At 39.7% G+C, this 20,028-nt stretch overlaps 1 protein-coding gene across 1 annotated transcript; it reads left to right on the forward strand.

Annotated features, from left to right (window-relative positions):
- The first annotated feature begins 3,395 nt into the window (after window positions 1–3,395).
- naxe (NAD(P)HX epimerase) lies at window positions 3,396–7,070 on the forward strand. Its single transcript, XM_035793553.2, has 7 exons — window positions 3,396–3,564; window positions 4,013–4,199; window positions 4,308–4,416; window positions 4,699–4,809; window positions 4,991–5,101; window positions 5,311–5,458; window positions 6,299–7,070. Exons 2-7 carry the CDS (start codon window positions 4,030–4,032, stop codon window positions 6,499–6,501), a joined length of 852 nt encoding a protein of 283 aa, XP_035649446.1. The 5' UTR covers window positions 3,396–3,564; window positions 4,013–4,029; the 3' UTR covers window positions 6,502–7,070.
- The last annotated feature ends 12,958 nt before the right edge of the window (window positions 7,071–20,028 follow it).

Consider the following 20,028-nt stretch of genomic DNA (forward strand, 5'->3'; position numbering starts at 1 on the left):
AACAATGAGGAGACAGCCCACAAGGAGGAGGTGAGGGTCCTGGGAGAGTGGTGCCAGGAAAATAACTTCTCCCGCAACATCAACAAAACAAAAGAGCTGATCGTGATCTTCAGGAAACAGCAGTGGGCGCACTCTCCTATCCACATCGATGGGAAAGCAGTGGAGTAGGTGAAAAGCTTCAAGTTCCTGAAATGGTCCACCCACACAAACAGTGTGGTGAAGAAGGCGCAACGGCCCCTCTTCAACCTCAGGAGGCTGAAGAAATTTGCCTTGGCCCCTAAAACCCTCAAACTTTTACAGATGCACAATTGAGAACATCCTGTCGGGCTGTATCACCGCCTGGTATCACCGGCAATGACAGGGCTCTCCAGAGGATGGTGTGGTGTGCCCAACGCATCAGCGGGGGTAAACTACCTACCCTCCAGGACACCTCCAGCACCCGATGTCACAGGAAGGCCAAAAAGATCATCAAAGACATCAACCACCCGAGCCACGGCCTGTTCACCCCACTATCATCCAAAAGGTGAGGTCAGTACAGTTGCATCAAAGCTAGGATTGAGAGACAGAAGCTATTTTTCAATTTCAAGACCATCAGACTGTTAAATAACCATCACGAGCCAACATCCATGGAGGCTGCTGCCCTATATACGTACATAGACTTGCAATCACTGGCCACTTTAGTAGTCACTTTAATAATGTGTACATACTGTTTTCTATTTGACTGTATTTTCGACATTGCCCTATCTACCTATCTAATATTTATACAGTACCCGTCAAAAGTTTGTACACACATACTTATTCAAAGGTATTCCTTTATTTGTACTATTTTCTACAATATAGATTAATAGTGAAGACATCAAAACTATAAAATAACACATATGGAATCTTGTAATAACCAAAAACAAATCAAACAACCAAAAACAAATCTAAATATATTTGAGATTCTTTAAAGTTGCCGCCCTTTGCCTTGATGGCAGCATTGCACACTCTTGGCATTCTCTCAACCAGCTTCATGAAGTAAATTAACAGGTGTGCCTTGTTAAAAGTTCATTTGTGGAATTTCTTTCCTACTTAATGTGTTTAGGCCAATCAGTCGTTGTGACAAGATAGGAGTGGTATACAGAAGATAGCCCTATTTGGTAAAAGACCAAGTCCATAATATTATTTTGGCAAGAACAGCTCAAATAAGAAAAGAGAAATGACAGTCCATCATTACTTTAAGACATGAATCAATCTGGAAAATGTCAAGAACTTTGAAAGTTTCTTCAAGTGCAGTCACAAAAACCAAGTGCTATGATGAAACTGGCTCTCATGAGGACCACCACAGGAAAGGAAGACCCAGAGTTACCTCTGCTCCAGAGGATAAGTTCGTTAGAGTTGCCAGCCTTAGAAACTGCTGCCCAATTAAACGCTTCACAGAGTTCACGTAATAGACACATCTCAACATCAACTGTTCAGTGGAGACTGCGTGAATCAGGTCTTCATGGTTGAATTTCTATAAAGAAACCACTACTAAAGGACACCGATTAGAAGAAGAGACTTGCTTCGGCCAAGAAACGCGAGCAATGGACATTAGACCGTTGGAAATCTGTCCTTTGAGATTTTTGGTTCCAACTGCCGTGTCTTTGTGAGACGAAGAGGAGGTGAACGGATGATCTCCGCATGTGTGGTTCCCACTGTGAAAAATGGAGGTGGAGGTGTGATGGTGTGGGGGTGCTTTGCTAGTGACACTATCTGTGCTTTATTTAGAATTGAAGGCACACTTAACCAGCATGGCTACCACAGCATTCTGCAGCAATACACCATCCCATCTGGTTTGCTCTTGGGACTATCATTTGTTTTTCAACAGGACAGTGACCTAACACAACACCATGCTGTGTAAGGGCTATTTGATCAAGAAGGAGAGTGATGGAATGCTGCATCAGATGAACTGTCCTCCACAATCACCTGACCTCAACCCAATTGAGATGGTTTGGGATAAGATGGACCGCAGAGTGAAGGAAAAGCAGCGAACAAGTGCTCAGCATATTTGGGAACTCCTTCAAGACTGTAAAACGCTCCTCGTGAAGCTGGTTGAGAGAATGCCAAGAGTGTTCAAAGCTGTCATCAAGTTTGTCCAAACTTTTGACTTGTACTGTATATTTCTTAATTACATTATTTTACTTTAGATTTTTGTGCATTGTTGGGAATTGTTAGATTGGAGCTAGGACTGTTGGAGCTAGGATCACAAGCATTTCTCTACACCCGCAATAACATCTGCTAAATATTTGTATGTGACGAATTTAAGTTTGTTTTGTACCTGTATTACTGGATACACTGTGATGTATATGTGCTTCTGCCTCCACAGAGTCATATGGTTTGTCTCAGTTGAAATATTATCTGTTCTTTTCATTCATAGGAAAAAATAAAAAATCAAATAATCAAAATGAATATGGAAAATGGCTACAAGGACATAAGGTGGTCATATAAAAAGAAAATACTGACACATAGTTTCTTCTATTATGTGTTTTTATTTGTAATAATTGTATAATGTAAAATTACATGTACATTAATTGCTACAAAAAATGAGGGTTTATGCCTTTCCACTTGCATCTGAAAATACATATTCACATAATTATTTGCTTTTACATAAATGTCCTTGGTAATTAGTTGATTATTTGAATCAGCTGTGTAGTGCTAGGGCAAAAACCAAAAGTTGTTGCCCATGGGGTCCCGAGGACCGAGTTTGGGAAACCCTGCTTAAGGTGTTTCAGATGCCAAGCTTATGATCATGTTGCATCGCAATGTAGGGGGGAGATTCCAAGATGTGAGCAGTGTGAAGGTGAGCATGGGGCAAAGGAATGTGTGGTATCAGTGGAAAAAAACTGTGCGTATCAATTGTGGATGTGCCCATGTTTTTGGGGATCAGAAGTGCCCGGTGCAAGAGAGACAGGTTGAGGTTGGAAGGGTCAGAGTAGAACAGAAGGTGTTATATGCTGAGATTAGAGAAGAGATTAGAGGATAATGGGTCAAGGGTGCTATTAGGTGTAGGCTTCCTAGTTATCAACTGTACCACAGAAATGGAATGTAAATCCAGGGAAATAGATGTTGTGTTAGCAGCTGCTGAGAGGCACTTGGGTGTAAAGGGTTTTACTGCAGAAGATTACAAGGTCTGTTGAACGAAAGAGTCTTGTCCTCTCAGGCCATCAGCATGGTGTCGAATCAGTTAAAGTAGTTGAAATGGGGGGGTGATGAAATAGTGGTATATAGGTGTAAGGTTTGTGGTGCCATTTTTTCCTTTCCTCCTTTTTTATTTTTGTATCACAAAATATAACGTGATTGAGAACACATTACCGCACAGTAGGTGGCGGCATGCACAAACAAATGTGCGAACGCGATGATACCAAAAGAAGAAGAAGAAACGGTTTCCGTTTATACAGGAAGTAAATGCTAAACAATTCGCGTGACAAACTGCACCAGACACACGGTTTTAAAGGCGATTTAAATTGTGTCATTTGATTCGTAAATTGTGCGATTTAATATTTGAAGATTAACAACCTTTTAATCTAGAAGATTGTGCATTTGGTGAGTCTTACTAATAATCTCTCAGATCACTTTGTTATGGATGTGAGCAAGTCAAACTAGTAGGCAAGTTGGAGATTTTCAGTGTTGTGCTTGCTTGGTATTAGGCATATTTCTGTTTAAAATGTTATTTAAGATGTTTTACTCCAGAACTCTTTCTTGATAACTTAAGTTATTTATATATTTTGAGTTATGAAAACCATATCTTAAAGCACATACATGCACAATAACATAAGCCAGGCCCCAGACCTGTTTGTACTCCTGTCAACTCCATTGCTCATTGTCAAATCAAACATTTTTTGGGATGACAATACCATAAGGATTTGGCAAGTGCCCAGAAACAGACTGTCACCCAGGCAATAACAATAGTATACTCATCTGTCATCTTCAGTGTCCATTACATTCAAACATGGGTCTCTCATTGAATGTGAATGTGTTCCTCCTCTTCCAGGTGTTTGAACCAACTGGATGTTGAGTGTGCGGGCTCTGTTTAGGATTGGGTTCCTTGTGACATTACGGGCAACCACAGTCCTCTCCCGCAGGAGGGCATGTCCATTGGTCAGTGTGACAAATAGTCTATATAAGGAGTGCTTCAGTGGACAAGTGTCCACCATGGCCCAGTCCATAAAATACCTTGGGTAAGGTGTGTGTGTGTGTGTGTGTGTGTGTGTGTGTGTGTGTGTGTGTGTGTGTGTGTGTGTGTGTGTGTGTGTGTGTGAGATAAATATTTATATCTGTATCCTCAGGCAGGAGGAGGCTCAACAAATTGACGAGGAGTTGTTCTCAGAGTATGGCTTCAGTGTGGACCAGCTGATGGAGCTGGCTGGGCTCAGCTGTGCTACAGCAATCACCAGGGTGAGACTCAGCATTTCCCCCAGGAGTGTCTCTTACAATGACTGGTACTACCCAAGGTGCTGTGAGATGGTGAATGCCACAGCTGTGTGCTGTTCAGCATTGGAAAATCTCAAAGCACAAGTTTATCTCAATTTAGACTGCATAGTGTAGATTAGACATTTCACAATTGGAAATCATGAGGGCTCTATTAGGCTGGTTGAAATGGTTTTAAGCTTGACATGTGCTTTAAGTGTTGCTTTTAGGCTACCTTTTTATTCACCTGTTGCCTTTCTTCTGTTCCAGGCCTACCCCACCAGCTCTCTGGTCAAAGCCAGACCCTCTTTGCTTGTGATTTGTGGCCCAGGTAACAATGGAGGAGATGGCCTGGTCTGTGCCAGACATCTCAAACTCTTTGTGAGTGTTTCATCCTTCTCATCTGCTATGTTTCCAAATATCAAGGCATGCAGCAGATATTAGAGAATTGGTTCTTGTTATAATTAACCCATTTTTCTTAAAGGCATCTATTGCTTTTGGAATCAATGCTGTGTTGTGCTTTTTCTGTAATAGTGACTTTAAATGCTTTGTGTGACTACAGGGTTATGCACCCACCGTACTGTACCCAAAGAGGCCAAACAAACTGTTGTTCCAGGGTCTGACCACCCAGTGTGAGAAGATGGACATCCCTTTCCTAACTGAAATGCCTGAGGTACTAATGACCTCTGGCTCCTGTGTTAACCTCAGAACAAAGTCTATTTGGTTGTTAGGCGTGTGTCCTGACTCCTCGGCTACCTCACATAAGTTTATCTGTGAGTGTCAGTAGTGTTGTATAAAAGGTTGTTGGTGTATTTATCTTGGAGTGTGTATGTGATGCTGTGCAGTTGTTAATTCTGACAGTGACGGAGATGATCCTCTTAGGCAATGGTGGTCGACGAGGCTTACAACCTGGTGATAGACGCCATCTTTGGCTTCAGCTTCAAGGGTGCAGTGCGGGAGCCTTTTGGCTCCATCCTGGATGTGCTGAAGAAGACAACTGTACCCATAGTTAGTATTGACATCCCCTCAGGTGGGTGGGCCCTTAACTCACTTCAATAGAATCTAGAGGGCAGATATAGATGTTTTTCACTGATAAGCTAGTTGAGTAAAAATATCCAGTCTCTACTATATCTCAATCACAAGGTAATAATTGATTTTATATAGTAGAATCTCAAAGTTGGTATAAAAACAATTTTAGCTAAATCTGGCAGTATTTGGGTGTGGTCTTCGACATCTTTAGATGATAGGCAGTACAGAAAGGTAGTATCTTGAGAAGAGGGAGCATAGATGGTACAGAGACCTTCAGACAGACAGGCCACGGAGCTCCTCAATGGGCACTTAGTCGTCTTGGATAGTCGCAGCTCCTCCTCCATAGGTAGGCTGGATCATCCACTACTGAAATGTAGCACCCACCTGGATGATGCTTCGGCAACTGGAAAAGTGGTAGTAAGACCACCCCACCCTCGGCAGTGGTCCAGAAAAGCAACAGACGGAGTGAGCCTCTGCATCCCCTCACACCACAGTCCACTTACCTCTAGGAACTGGGGCAGGGGGCTAAATAGCTAATACTGTTGATCTGGTGTTGCTGCAGTATTCAAATCATATTAGCAGGCTAGCTAGCCAAGCCAAATATAAACTGACTTGCCATTGTCAGTCCTGCATTTCTGTGGGTCACCACCAGATATTTCAATTGATCTAAAATGGCTTGATTAAAAGCCAATTTTTTTGGCAGTATTTTGTTCAGAAAACATCAGGAACGTTATTTGTTGAATCCAGAGGTTCAATACAGTGTGCCTTAAGTCTATTAGCTCGGCCAGAATGTTTCCATTGGGATGAAGATATTCTCCCCTACTGTATATGTCCTCTTCAGGTTGGGATGTGGAGCAGGGCAGCACAGATGGACTCCAGCCAGACATGCTAATCTCCCTGACTGCCCCTAAGAAGTCAGCAAAACACTTCTGTGGACGCTACCACTATCTGGGGGGACGTTTTGTGCCTCCTGCCATGGAGAAGAAGTACCAGCTCAACCTTCCTCTGTACCCCAATACTGACTGTGTGTACCAGCTGCAGTAGTGCCAACCAGGGATATGTATGTATGTATGTATGTATGTATGTATGTATGTATGTATGTATGTATGTATGTATGTATGTATGTATGTATGTATGTATGTATGTATGTATGTATGTATGTATGTATGTATGTGTAAAAAATAAAGATTGGTGGGTAAATGTTGTTCGCAGTGAGTAAAGTAATGCTCCCATGTGTTTGCTTTTACCCTCCGCTACACCACTGGTGTCAGCTGTATATGCGAAAGGCTGTGCAAGTACACTTGGGGTTTGAGAGGTTATCAACGTCAGTGGATCCATTAGGAATTGGATGAGATTTTTATGTACTGTTTGCACAAAAGGTTATATCTAAATGAATGGGTCTTTTGCTGTTTCAGTTTGATTGAAATGTTTTTGCATTCTTATAAGAGTTTGGATGGACAGCTATAATTGCAGTCTGTTATTTAAATATTAAAAATGTTGAGTTTGATATTATAAATGGTCAATCTTAAATTAATTGTATTTGTCATTATTATCACTTAACATTGTAAATTGTATGTATGTGTCTTAATAAAATGTACATCTAGCAAGACCAATCGAGCTGAGAAGACAGTTTATCATAGTCGATCACATTCTATTATAAATACCATTTGAAGTTTAGTATATTTCATGATTGTGCATAATTTATAAGACATACAACAGGGGGAGTGGATGGATGGATTGATTACAGTTTTTTTTTTTCAATCGCATTGGTGCAATTTTCAGTTATGGGGTGAATTTTAAAACTCTTAAACTGATAATACTTGTAATACCCTCTTATGTTCAAAACATTTTATTGTGCATTAATTGGGGTTTCACTCATGAGTCATTCATGCAAAATCTATGTTTTCTGTGAATTACTATGACAACATTTAGTTTTAGTCACCAATACATCAGATAATGCTAACAATTTGTTTGCTATTTTAACAACTAAAAAATACAAGATACAAATGTCAAGACTTCTTTTTGAAGTGCTGAATATAACAAATAGTAGATGGTTTCATTATTCTTATACAATGCATACAGTACCAGTCATCTTGAATTCCAGGTGAAGCTGGTTGAGAGAATGCGTAGGTGTGTCCAAACCTTTGACTGGTACTGTATAGTATGTAGGGCAAATCATCAGAAATGGGGGTATTGTAAAGCAGTTGGCTGTTGTAAAACGTATCACGATGTTGTATACCATTTCTGTCCCTTGCAAGATTGTACAAGATCACCTTTTCTATGTGACTTGTCAACTGATACAGTATCGTCTCTCTCTGCTTGAAATTCATCAGCTTACAGTGTATCAATGAAATGTGGGCTATTCTTAACATGACGCAACGCGGAGTGCCTGGATACAGCCCTTAGCCGTGGTATATTGTAAATATACCACAAACCCCCAAGGTGCCTTTTTGCTATTATAAACTGGTTACCAATGCAACTAGAGCAGTATACGGTCTGACAAACCACAACTTATAAATAGTTTTATACCATGGCATTGTTGAATACTCAAATCAAATTTTATTTGTCACATGACTCGAATACAACGGGTGTAGACCTTACCGTGAAATGCTTCCTTACAAGACCTTAACCAACAATGCAGTTCAAGAAAGAGTTAAGAAAATATTTACTAAATAAACTAAAGTAAAACATGTAATAAAAAGTAACACAATAAAATAATGACGAGGCTAAATACAGGGGATATCGGTACCGAGTCAATGTGCGGGGGTACTGGTTATATTCGAGGTAATTTGTACATGTAGGTAGCGGTAAAGTGACTATGCGTAGATAATAAACAGAGATTAGCAGCAGTGTAATAACAAAGGGTGGGAGTGTTAATGTAAATAGTCCGGGTGGCCATTTGATTAATTGTTCAGCAGTCTTATGGCTTGGGAATAGAAGCTGTTAGGGAGCCTTTTGGACCTCTATTGACTTGGGTGACTGGAGGTTTTGACAATTTTTTGGGGCCTTCCTCTGACAATGTCTAGTATATATATGTCCTGGATGTCAGGAAGTCCTGGATGTCAGTGATGTACTGGGCCATAATAGTTTTTTGGTGATGTTCGGCCCTCCTTTTCCTGTAATCCACAATCAACTCCTTTGTCTTGCTCACGCTGAGGGAAAGGTTGTTGTCTTGGCACCACACAGGTCACTGACCTCCCTATAGGCTGTCTCATCATTGTCGGTGATCAGGCCTATCACCGTTGTGTTGGCGTTGGAGTCGTGCTTGGCCACACAGTCGTGGGTGAACAGGAAGTACAGGAAGGGACTAAGTACATACCCCTGAGGGGCCCCCGTGTTGAGGATCAGCGTGGCAGATGTGTTGTTGCCTACCCTTACCAACTGGAGGGGGTCCATCAGGAAGTCCAAGATCCAGTTGCAGATGGAGGTGTTTAGTCCCATGGTCCTTAGCTTAGTGATGAGCTTTGTGGGCACTATGGTGTTGAACGCTGAGCTGTAGTCAATGAACAGCATTCTCACATAAGTGTTCCTTTTGTCCAGGTGGGAAAGGGCATTGTGGAGTGCGATTGAGATTGCGTCATCAGTGGATCTGTTGGGGCGGTATGCAAATTGGAGAGGGTCTAGCATTTCCGGCATGATGGTGTTGATGTGAGCCATGACCAGCCTTACAAAGCACTTTATGGCTACCGACGTGAGTGCTATGGGCGGTAGTCATTTAGGAAGGTTACCTTCACTTTCTTGGACATAGGGATTATGGTGGTCTGCTTGAAACATGTAGGAATTACAGACTCGGTAAAGCAGATGTTGAAAATGTCACTAAAGACACTTTCCCGTTGATACGTGCATGCTCTGAGTACATGTCCTGGTAATCCGTCTGGCCTAACGGCTTTGTGAATGGTGACGTGTTTAAAGGTCTTTCTCATATCGGCTACGGAGAGTGTGATCACACAGTCGTCTGGAACAGCTGGTGCTCTCATGCATGCTTCTGTGTTGCTTGCCTCAAAGTGAGATTAAAAGGCGTTTAGCCCGTCTGGTAGGCTCGCGTCACTGGACAGCTCGTGGCTAGGTTTCCCTTTGTAGTCCGTAATATTTTGCAAGCCCTGCCACATCTGACGAGCGTCAGAGTCAGTGTAGGTAGGATTCAATCTTAGTCCTTTGTTGACACTTTGCCTGTTTGATGGTTCTTCTGAGGGCATAGCAGGATTTCTTATAAGCATCCAGATTAGTCTCCCGCTCCTTCATGCAACTCTAGCATGCGAATGTTGCCTGTTATCTATTTCTTCTGGTTGGGATATGTACGTACGATCACTGTAGGGACTATGTCGTCGATGCACTTATTGATGAAGCTGGTGACTGAGGTGGTATACTCCTTAATGCCATTGGATGAATCCCAGAACATATTCAAGTCTGTGCTAGCAAAACAGTCCTGTAGAATACTCCTTTTTAATGAAGGGCATTCTAGAGCATCTTATTATTTCTCTACAACGCACGGTAAATTTGCATGGTAGAATTCAATGGATATTGTACATTTTTACATGTTTTGTTTGAGGTACTTTTGAAAGCAAAAGCTGAATTGAAGTATTGGTATTGTTGAATTCAGGGGCGCAACTTTTGCCCCCCCCCCCCAGTTTTATCATTGGAGTGTGTGCGTGTGCTGGTGACGGTGTGTGGTAAACCATATGGCAAAAATATTCTTTATTTAGCATGTACTACTCTTAGACACAATTCACTCCCATATGGTATTATATGATTGGTCTCTCTCCCATAACCATGTACAATTATCCTGGTACCGTTAATAGACCAATGTCCAATCAACATATGTAATAGCTGTTTCACCTTAAGAGTGTTCCTGTTAACCTTTCTAAATGTAATATTGACTTCTATCAGTCCTGAAAGCAAGAATTCTATTCAAGATACATCAGATAATACAGTATTCCATTAAGTGAAATCGACCCCATCTAAAATATACAATCCCAGAGTCCCTTTCCAGTAATCCTATCAGTTTAACCTGTTGCATTAGTTTAGTAAAATACAGAATGGTTGTTTAACAAATGTAGAACCTTCAAAAAGTTGGTGCTGCCTTGTCAGCTTGATAGCCAATACTTAATTTATTCTACTTTTATTACTGGACACTGTTCCACGTAATGGAAACAGATTATAATTTCTAGAATACATTAACTTCCTGCTCAAATTCACTGGTGTTACCTATCTATAAAAACAAACAACAGTAATGTTTCTCATACCTCTACTTCAAATATTCCACTACCTGCTTGCTTTCAACCGCAGCTAATCTTTTTTACAATCTCAAGGCAACCTTTTACAACCTTTTACTCATCATATGACCTCGTATTGAAACCTCAGTTTTTCAAATTACTAAAATATTGCATCATTAGAGTGCAATAAAAAGACACTAATAACATATTACCATTCACATACTGTCAACACTCATTACGTTTACATCAATTCTCTATATATTATATTTAGACTATATTTTTATCACTAACCACTGCTTCACACTCATTAAACATGTATTATTTTAAGATTAACCTGTAATGCGCCAAATGTAGAAAATATATCAGCCAATTCTTAAAGGAGTAACTCTCCTTTATTACCTTCCCTAGTCTACATTTCTTCCCGTAAACTGAGAAAGCTCTCTACAATCTCAACCATACTCCACCTCTCTTTTCGCTAACATTTATGTTACCAGGTGAATTTTTTATTTAAATTATAGCAATTTGAATGACTCTTATCTCTTCCTCCCTTACGTCAATTCAATGAATCTATTTTAGAATAAAACGAAATAAAGACTCACGAGTTTTAAAACTACTAAGGTTTTCTTGAGTTGCATCATTCTCGAAATCCCAAAATGTTTTCTCTTGTTTCGCCAGTAGTACTTTACCATAGCTAAAATTCCCTGTGTCCCTGCTCTACCACATAGTTTACATATAGTATCAACACAGAACCCCCAAATGTACACCCTTTAACGATTTTTTGATTGCGGAGTGATACAAAGTTTGTCTATTTTTACACATCATTCGTGCTCTCGCCAATATATACTGCCCATTTTAATATGTTACCTAATATCCACTGTCTTTGATTCTCACAAGGTTATTCAACCCAAAAATCGGCTACTGAACAGGGTTGATCCAAACATCAACTTCAATACGCTAGTATATTGAGCTTTTGATTCTGGTTTTATGTAATTGTGCCAATTCACAATTGCCTCCCTGAATTCTTTATTTGATTTGAATTCTCCGTTAGCAGGGAAATGTTGCCCAATATTATCCAGCTTGCTCAATTATTTCCATATTCGAGCCGAATTGGTATAGATTTTTTGCGCTTCTTTCAGCGACTTATTAAAATAACTATTTCCCAAGCCTCCCTATTTTCCTGTGATATTCGTATTTATTCTTGGTCTGGTTTTGTTTTATTGTGCTATTCACTTTATTTAACCACTCTATTTCTCTTGTTCTTAGATTTCTCCCTACAGGTCCAGGGCTAAACATTTTTAACGGTCTGTTTAAGCCCTGAATGACTCGACCACACCCTATTCCCTCCTATTTATATCCACATAATTTTTATTTCTCTGATTATTGTACTCGGTCTATTTGTTATTGCCCCTGTCTCTAAGTTTTTATAATTGTTCTCTTTTTGAGTATATTCTTACTTCAAATGTTTCAATTTCTATATACTCTTCTATCTTGCAACACAGTATGCAATTTTTAATGGCCTCACTGGGCAATCGCTGATGTCGTCTTGACATTTATTACTACCTTACTATAATGTTCATATATATATATATTTTTTATCCAGACTGTTCAAACTACTAGTATTTATATTACTTCAACAGTCTCTCTCATACCATTTACATCCACCTCCCCTAGTGCAGATCCAGATGCGTCCTCCCTACCAGTTACACTTTATTAAGCAACGGTTCCGGAGAGGTGCTCAATCCCTTCCCCACCAACAGCAGAGAACTTTCACACTCACTTTTATACACCTCTTACACTTTCCTACGTGATCTGATTTACAAGGGTTTTACTTGTAACAATACATTTACTCTAGGGCGGTAACCACAGATTTATTTATCTGTCTGAGCAGTCCCCTATCAAACAATTTACAAGGCGGTAACCACAGATATATATACCTGTCTGTGCAGTCCCTTATCAATGAAATTAGAAATCATGTTATTCAAGCATGCAGATAGACAGTTGCCACTTTGAACTAGATTGAACAGAACAGTCAATAGGGCAGACACACGCCGTGGCATCCCTTAAAGGAAAAGACAAACAGAAACTTAGAAATGTAAATGAGAGCAGCAAACAGCTCAAGGAAATTCAGGAAAACATAGCTAAAATGCTTTCAATGCTCACCAAAACAAAGAAACTGTTACAATCTGTTGTTAAAAAGTTGATTTGTTTGAAAAGAAAGTAGAGTCTATTGAGTCATATACAGTATGCATATACAGGGTGTGTGGATGAACAAGACAACAAAATTGGCCTTCCGGAAACAAAAGTGCAAACTTCAGAAGATGAACTGGATCAGCTAGAAAACATGAACATACTGTCTTTACCGTAGGATGAGGAAAAAGGGGACCTTTCCAGCTATGTGATCAAGCTGATATCGGAGGAGCTTGGCGTGGATGTGTCGCCGGAGGATCTGGAGAAATGCGATTGGATTGGCGTGAAACAGAATAACGCTAAATACACTTGCATGGTAATCTTTAAGATGTGGAACTTTCAGACCATAGTCAACATTCTGAGGGCACAGGGGGGGAAAGGAGATTAAGGTCCAGGACCAGTCCATTCAAATTTGTCTAGAACCTATCTGCTAGACTGAGGAAAAAACTCCAGCAATTAATTCCGATCAGACACTCACTGGAGGAAAAAGGGATCAAGTCTCAACTCAGATTCCCAGCAGTCCTATGGGTATGGGGGAACACAGAGAATGGAGTTCACAAGCACATTGATTTCATTGTATATCCCACCAGGGGCAAACCTGGTGTTTTTAGATAGCTTGAATTCTATATTAGTTCAAATCAAGGCAGGAACTATTATTTTACCTAAATCACATGTTTGATAAGATTAACAGACGTAGTAATAAAAATAATATTTAGAGAGCCTCCAAAGACACTGAAAAATGTCATCTCTATTCCCAACTACAAAATACTAGTAATTTGTTTCTCAAAGTAAGAAAAGCTATGCAAGAATTGACAAAAAAAAAATGTATTAACTGGATTCAAAAATGTTTGATATAGAAATATCAGATCATTCTCTGGCATCATGCTTAATTACACCAAGACAAAATAAATTTAGCGACAGAATTTGAGGAACAAACAGAGTGCATCTTCTGGACCCGAATTTTATTAAATATGTCAACTAAATGTTTTTATTCTTTACCTTCACAAATGTAGACATAGAAAAGCCGACCCCCGATATAATTTGGGGTGTCTTTAAGGCGAACTTTAGGGGAATGATAATCTCATCCTCTGATAGTTAAATATGATTTAGAAATAAAAAATAAACATTTTAAATAACTCACTATCTTTACAAGGCAAAGATGAACATACAATGTCTGAACTACTGCTGAAGAGAGCCATGTTAAACTCAAATAAAGCATACTACTTAATGACAAATAAACCTGGTAAATATCTCACAGCTCTCACAAAATGAATACATGCTAAACCAGTTAGAGGTAATTAGAAACCATGCGATTAATGACCATTTTAAATGTTTCTATGAACACTGACATTATATAAATCAGAATTAAACAGTGGATGGACCTTAGTCTCAACTCTGAAGCAACTTTCAGAAGACAAAATACATTATAAAAACAGAAATCACTCAAGAAATGTTAGATACTGTTAAAACATTCACACGGGGAATTCTATTCAACATTTTGGGACAAAGTAGCCACCCTATTTACACAAATGGAAACACATGTCACTTCATTCAGTACTTCATAGTTCCATGTATAAAACAGTTATTTCATTTATATTAAATCCAGGAAAATCTAGAGTCCCCTGCTTATTATAGACCCATACATGTAATAAATTGTGACAAAATAATAACAAAGCTTTTAAGCAATAGAATGGCAAAAGTATTACCAGACTTGATACATAAACAGGGTTTATTAAAAATAAAAACAATACACTTAAAAATGCCAGTTTAATACAAAAAAAAAGATTTATCAATGATGTCTGTTGATGCTGAAAAGGCTTTCGAGCGTCTTGAATGGCTTTTTCCATTTTAAACTTTGGAAGCTTTCAAATTTCCAGCTAAAATAATACAATATAACAAAATAACAAATAATAAATTATCTGATGAAATTGCTTTATAGAAGGGCACAAGACAGGGATGTCTTAAGCAGGGATGGGATGTGTAACAGTTTTCTTTAGGTGAAGTAGAGGCGGACCAAAATGCAGCGTGGTTGTTATTCATTGTCCTTTAATAAAGAAACTGTGCACGAATAAACGTGGAAAATCAAAAACAGCCCTATCTGGTGCAAAACACAGAGACAGGAACAATCACCCACCAACACAGTGAAACCCAGGCTACCTAAATATGGTTCCCAATCAGAGACAATGACTAACACCTGCCTCTGATTGAGAACCATATCAGGCCAGACATAGAAATAGACAAACAAGACATCCAACATAGAATGCCCACTCAGATCACACCCTGACCAACCAAAACATAGAAACATACAAAGCAAACTATGGTCAGGGTGTGACAGGATGTCTTAGCATTAAACATTTATGGAAATGTAGCTAATTTAGATGACAGGGATGTCTTAGAAGATCCTCTACTCCAACAGTTAATCCACACATAAAACGGTCAACCGAATTGTTTCTAGTTATTTCTCCTCCTTCCAGGCTTTTTCATCTTTGAACTTACATGGTGATTGGCATCTAAACTTTCAGAGTATTACTACGCCTACCGGCAAAACAGTTTGTCTTTCAATTACCCACATGGGTATAACCAATGAGGGGATGGCACGTGGGTACCTGCTTCAATAAACCAATGAGGAGATGGGAGAGGCAGGACTTGCTGCACGATCTGCGTCAGAAATAGAAAGGACTTCTATTTTAGCCCTTGGCAACGCAGGCACTCCTTGACGTGCACGAGTAGTGTAGGTGCAATAATTGAATAACAAAGATTCCTACATTTATTTTGCAACGCTCGCACACACGACGCGAGTGGTGTGGTCAGCCTGTTAGGCATGCTGCAAGGAGACATGAGGACTGCAGATGTGGCCAGGGCAATAAATTGCAAAGTACGTACTGTGAGACGCCTAAGATAGCGCTACAGGCAGACCATGTGTATCAACACCTGCACAGGATCGGTACATCCAATTATCACACCTGCGGGACAGGTACAGGATGGCAACAACTGCCCGAGTTACACCAGGGACGCACAATCGCTCAATCAGTGCTCAGACTGTCCGCAATAGGCTGAGAGAGGCTGGACTGAGGGCTTGTATGCCTGTCCTCACCAGACATCACCAGCAACAATGTCACCTATGGGCACAATACCACCTTTGCTGGATCAGACAGGACTGGCAAAAAGTGCTCTTCACTAACGAGTCACGGTTTTGTCTCACCAGGGGCGATGGGCAGATTTGTGTTTTATCGTTGAAGGAATGAGCATTACACTGAGGACTGTACTTTGGAGCGGGATTGATTTGGAGGTGGAGGGTCCGTCATGGTCTGGGGGGGTGTGTCACAGCATCATCGGACTGAACTTGTTGTCATTACAGGTAACCTCAACGCTGTGCGTTACAGGGAAGACATCCTCCTCCCTCATGTGGTACCATTCCTGCAGGCTCATCCTGACATGACCCTCCAGCATGACAATGCAACCAGCCATACTGCTCGTTCTGTGCATGATTTCCTGCAAGACAGGAATGTCAGTCTTCTGCCATGGCCAGCGAAGAGGCCGGCTCTCAATCTCATTGAGCACGTCTGGGACCTGTTGGATCGGAGGGTGAGGGCTAGGGCCACCCCCCCCAGAAACTTGCAGGTGCCTTGGTGGAAGAGTGGGGTAACATCTCACAGCAAGAACTGGCAAATCTGGTGCAGTACATCAGGATGAGATGCACTGCAGTACTTAATGCAGCTGGTGGCCACACCAGATACTGACTGTTACTTTTGAGCCTCCCCCCCTTTGTTCAGGGACACATTATTCAATTTCTGTTAGTCACATGTCTGTGGAACCTGTTCAGTTTATGTCTCAGTAATTGAATCTTGTTATGTTCATACAAATATTTACACATGTTAAGATGAAAATAAACGCAGTTGACAGTGAGAGGACGTTTCTTTTTTTGCTGAGTTTATATGGTTGTGGTGGGAACATGTGGGTCTGAGCAGGTGTGATGTCATTGATATTGGTTGAATTTGTGTGTCTGTTGATTGTCTTTTGTTTGAGAAAGTAAAACATTTCTTAAAAAATACACTACCAGTAAAGTTTGGACCCACTTTACCATTCAAGGAGGAATCACGTAGGAACCAAAAAAGTGTTAAACAAAGCTAAATATATTTTATATTTATATTTTTCAAAGTAGCCACCCTTTACCTTGATGACAGCTTTGCACACTCTTGGCATTCTCTCAACCAGCTTCATGAGGTATTCACCTGGAATGCATTTCAATTAACAGGTGTGCTTTGTTAAAAGTTAATATTTGTGGAATTTCTTTCCATCTTAATGCGTTTGAGCCAAACAGTGACAAGGTAGGGGTGGTATACAGAAGATAGCCATATTTGGTAAAATACACATATTTATGTCCATATTATGGCAAGAACAGCTCAAATAAGCAAAGGGAAATTACAGTCAATTATTGCTTTAAGACATGAAAAATGTCAAGAACCTTCTTCAAGTGTAGTCGCAAAAACCATCAAGCGCTATGATGAAACTGTCTCTCATGAAGACTGCCACAGAAACAGAAGACCCAGAAAAGGAAGACCCTTGCAGCTTACCTATAAAATGGGCTGATGGTGAAGTAGACATACTCGGTATTCATATCACAAAATATTGAAATAAGCTCTCCACAATGAATTTCAATAGAAAACTTGTAAAAATAGTCAAGGTCCTGCAACCATGGAGAGGTAAATACCTGTCTATTTATGGAAAAATTTCCCTGATTAACTCCTTAGTCATATCTCAGTTTACTCACTTACTTATGGCGCTGCCTACTCCTGATGATTCGTTTTTCAAATCATATGAGCAAAAAATATTTAGCTTTATCTGGGACGCTAAACCAGACAAAATAAAATGAGCCTATCTATACAATGAATATGAATTGGGTGGGTTGAGATGATTCAATATAAAAGCACTAAACCTCTCTCTAAAAGCTTCACTCATTCAAAAGTGTTTTATTTGAACCCTAAATGGTTCTCAAGTAGATTAATAAGAAAAGCTCATCCATTGTTTAAAAATGGCCTTTTTGCCATTGTGCAGATTGCCATGTCTCATTTCGATTAATTGAAAATGATACTTTTTTCAAAGTATCTGTCTTTTTCAAACAAGCATTGCAGAGCTGGCTACAATTTAAATTTCATCCCCCTGAAAAGATAGAACAAATATTACAACAAATATTATGGCTGAACTCAAATGTGCTGGTTGATAAAATACCTGTATTTATAGGAAAGATGTTTGAAAATGGTATTTCGTTCTTAAATGATATTGTAAATTGTAATGGTAGAGTTATGTCCTTCATGGAGTTATCAGAATTGTATGGGAAGGTCTGCTCAATCCAAGAGTACAACCAATTGATTACAGCATTACCCCAAAAATGGAGGAGGCAGGTGGCAGCGGGAGGGGGTAGGGAACTGGTCTGTCTGCCCAATATAAAGGATCAAAACTGTCGGATGAATAAAAAATAAAATAAATAGGAAAGTATACCAGTTTCATTTGAGGACCAGGATGTTGACAACTGTGAGATTTTTTATGTAAAATTCCATGTATGAGTTGATATATAAAACAACGCAAGATTCAAGACTTTGTGCTTTTCAGCTAAAATTATTATATAGAATTTTTGCCACCAACATTTGAATATTTGGGGCATAAAATCATCGAAGCTCTGCAGATTTTGTTGTGAGGATCAATATATATCAATATCAATATACCATTTATTTTGGTATTGCCCTCAGGTAGCCTGTTTTTGGTCTCAGATTCAGGAATGGCTGAAAATGCATAGCATTGATCTAAAATCGACCCTAGAAATAGTACTGTTAGGAGATCTGGAGAGACCGGGTCAGTCAATTACTAATATACTAATATTCTTAGTAAAATTATTTATCTTCAACACGCAATCTGTAGATTCTATTCAATTAGATAGATTGCAATTGTACGTTAACCTGTTACTCCTACCCCCTACTTTTTCGAACATTCTGTTAAAAATCGCGCAACATTTCAGCGCCCTGCTACTCATGCCAGGAATATAGTATATGCATATGATTAGTATGTGTGGATAGAAAACACTCAGACGTTTATAAAACTGGTTAAATCACTGCTGTGACTATAACAGAACGTGCGTTTCATCGAAAAGTGCAGGAAAATCTGATCACTGAAAATGGGAAAATATATCCATGCGCCACTTCAACCCATTGTTAAACGTGAACCACATTAAATGGGGCCGAGGTTGCAATACCTACAGCTCCACACGATGTCAACAGTCTTGTCATTTGCCTACGATTTGTTTCTTGGTCAAACAGACACTAGGCAGCGCAGTTCTTCCGGTCTCCGACCGGATATTTTGGTTGAGATTTACCCGGACATTATTTCCAGACGTACAGCTATAGAATATACATCGCCTCGTGATCAATTTGATCGCTTATTAACGTTTACTAATACCTAAAGTTGCATTACAAAAGTATTTTGAAGTGTTTTGTGAAAGTTTATCGTCAACTTTTTTAATTTAAAAAAATGACGTTACGTTATAAAACGCTATTTTTTTCCTTGATCACACAGACTTCATAGATCGATATCTAGGCTATATATGGACCGATTTAATCGAAAAAAAGACCCAATAGTGATGTTTATGGGACATCTAGGAGTGTCAACAAAGAAGATGGTCAAAGGTAATGAATGTTTTATATTTTATTTGTGCGTTTTGTGTAGCGCCGACTATGCTAATTATTTTGTTTACGTCCCCTGCGGGTCTTTTGGGGTGTTACATGCTATCAGATAATAGCTTCTCATGCTTTCGCCGAAAAGCATTTAAAAAATCTGACTTGTTGCCTGGATTCACAACGAGTGTAGCTTTAATTCAGTACCCTGCATGTGTATTTTAATGAACGTTTGAGTTTTAACGAGTGCTATTAGCATTTAGCGTAGCGCATTTGCATTTCCAGATGCGTGTCGGGTAAGAGCAAGAGGTTAAACATCATAGCATAGTTGAAAGATATGTGTTGCGTAGAAACACGAAGTGGGTGGCCAGCAGAGATAGATGGGATGGGCTGAGGGAAGCTGAGGGTTGGGATGTGGAATTGGAGACAAGTGGGAGTGGAGTTGCTGTGTGAGAGAGAGAATGATGGTCAAAAGATAAAGGAGAAAAAAAAGTCCAAATAAAACA

Source organism: Oncorhynchus keta, chromosome 19 (genome assembly GCF_023373465.1).
Source record: "Oncorhynchus keta strain PuntledgeMale-10-30-2019 chromosome 19, Oket_V2, whole genome shotgun sequence".
Lineage (NCBI taxonomy): Eukaryota > Metazoa > Chordata > Actinopteri > Salmoniformes > Salmonidae > Oncorhynchus > Oncorhynchus keta.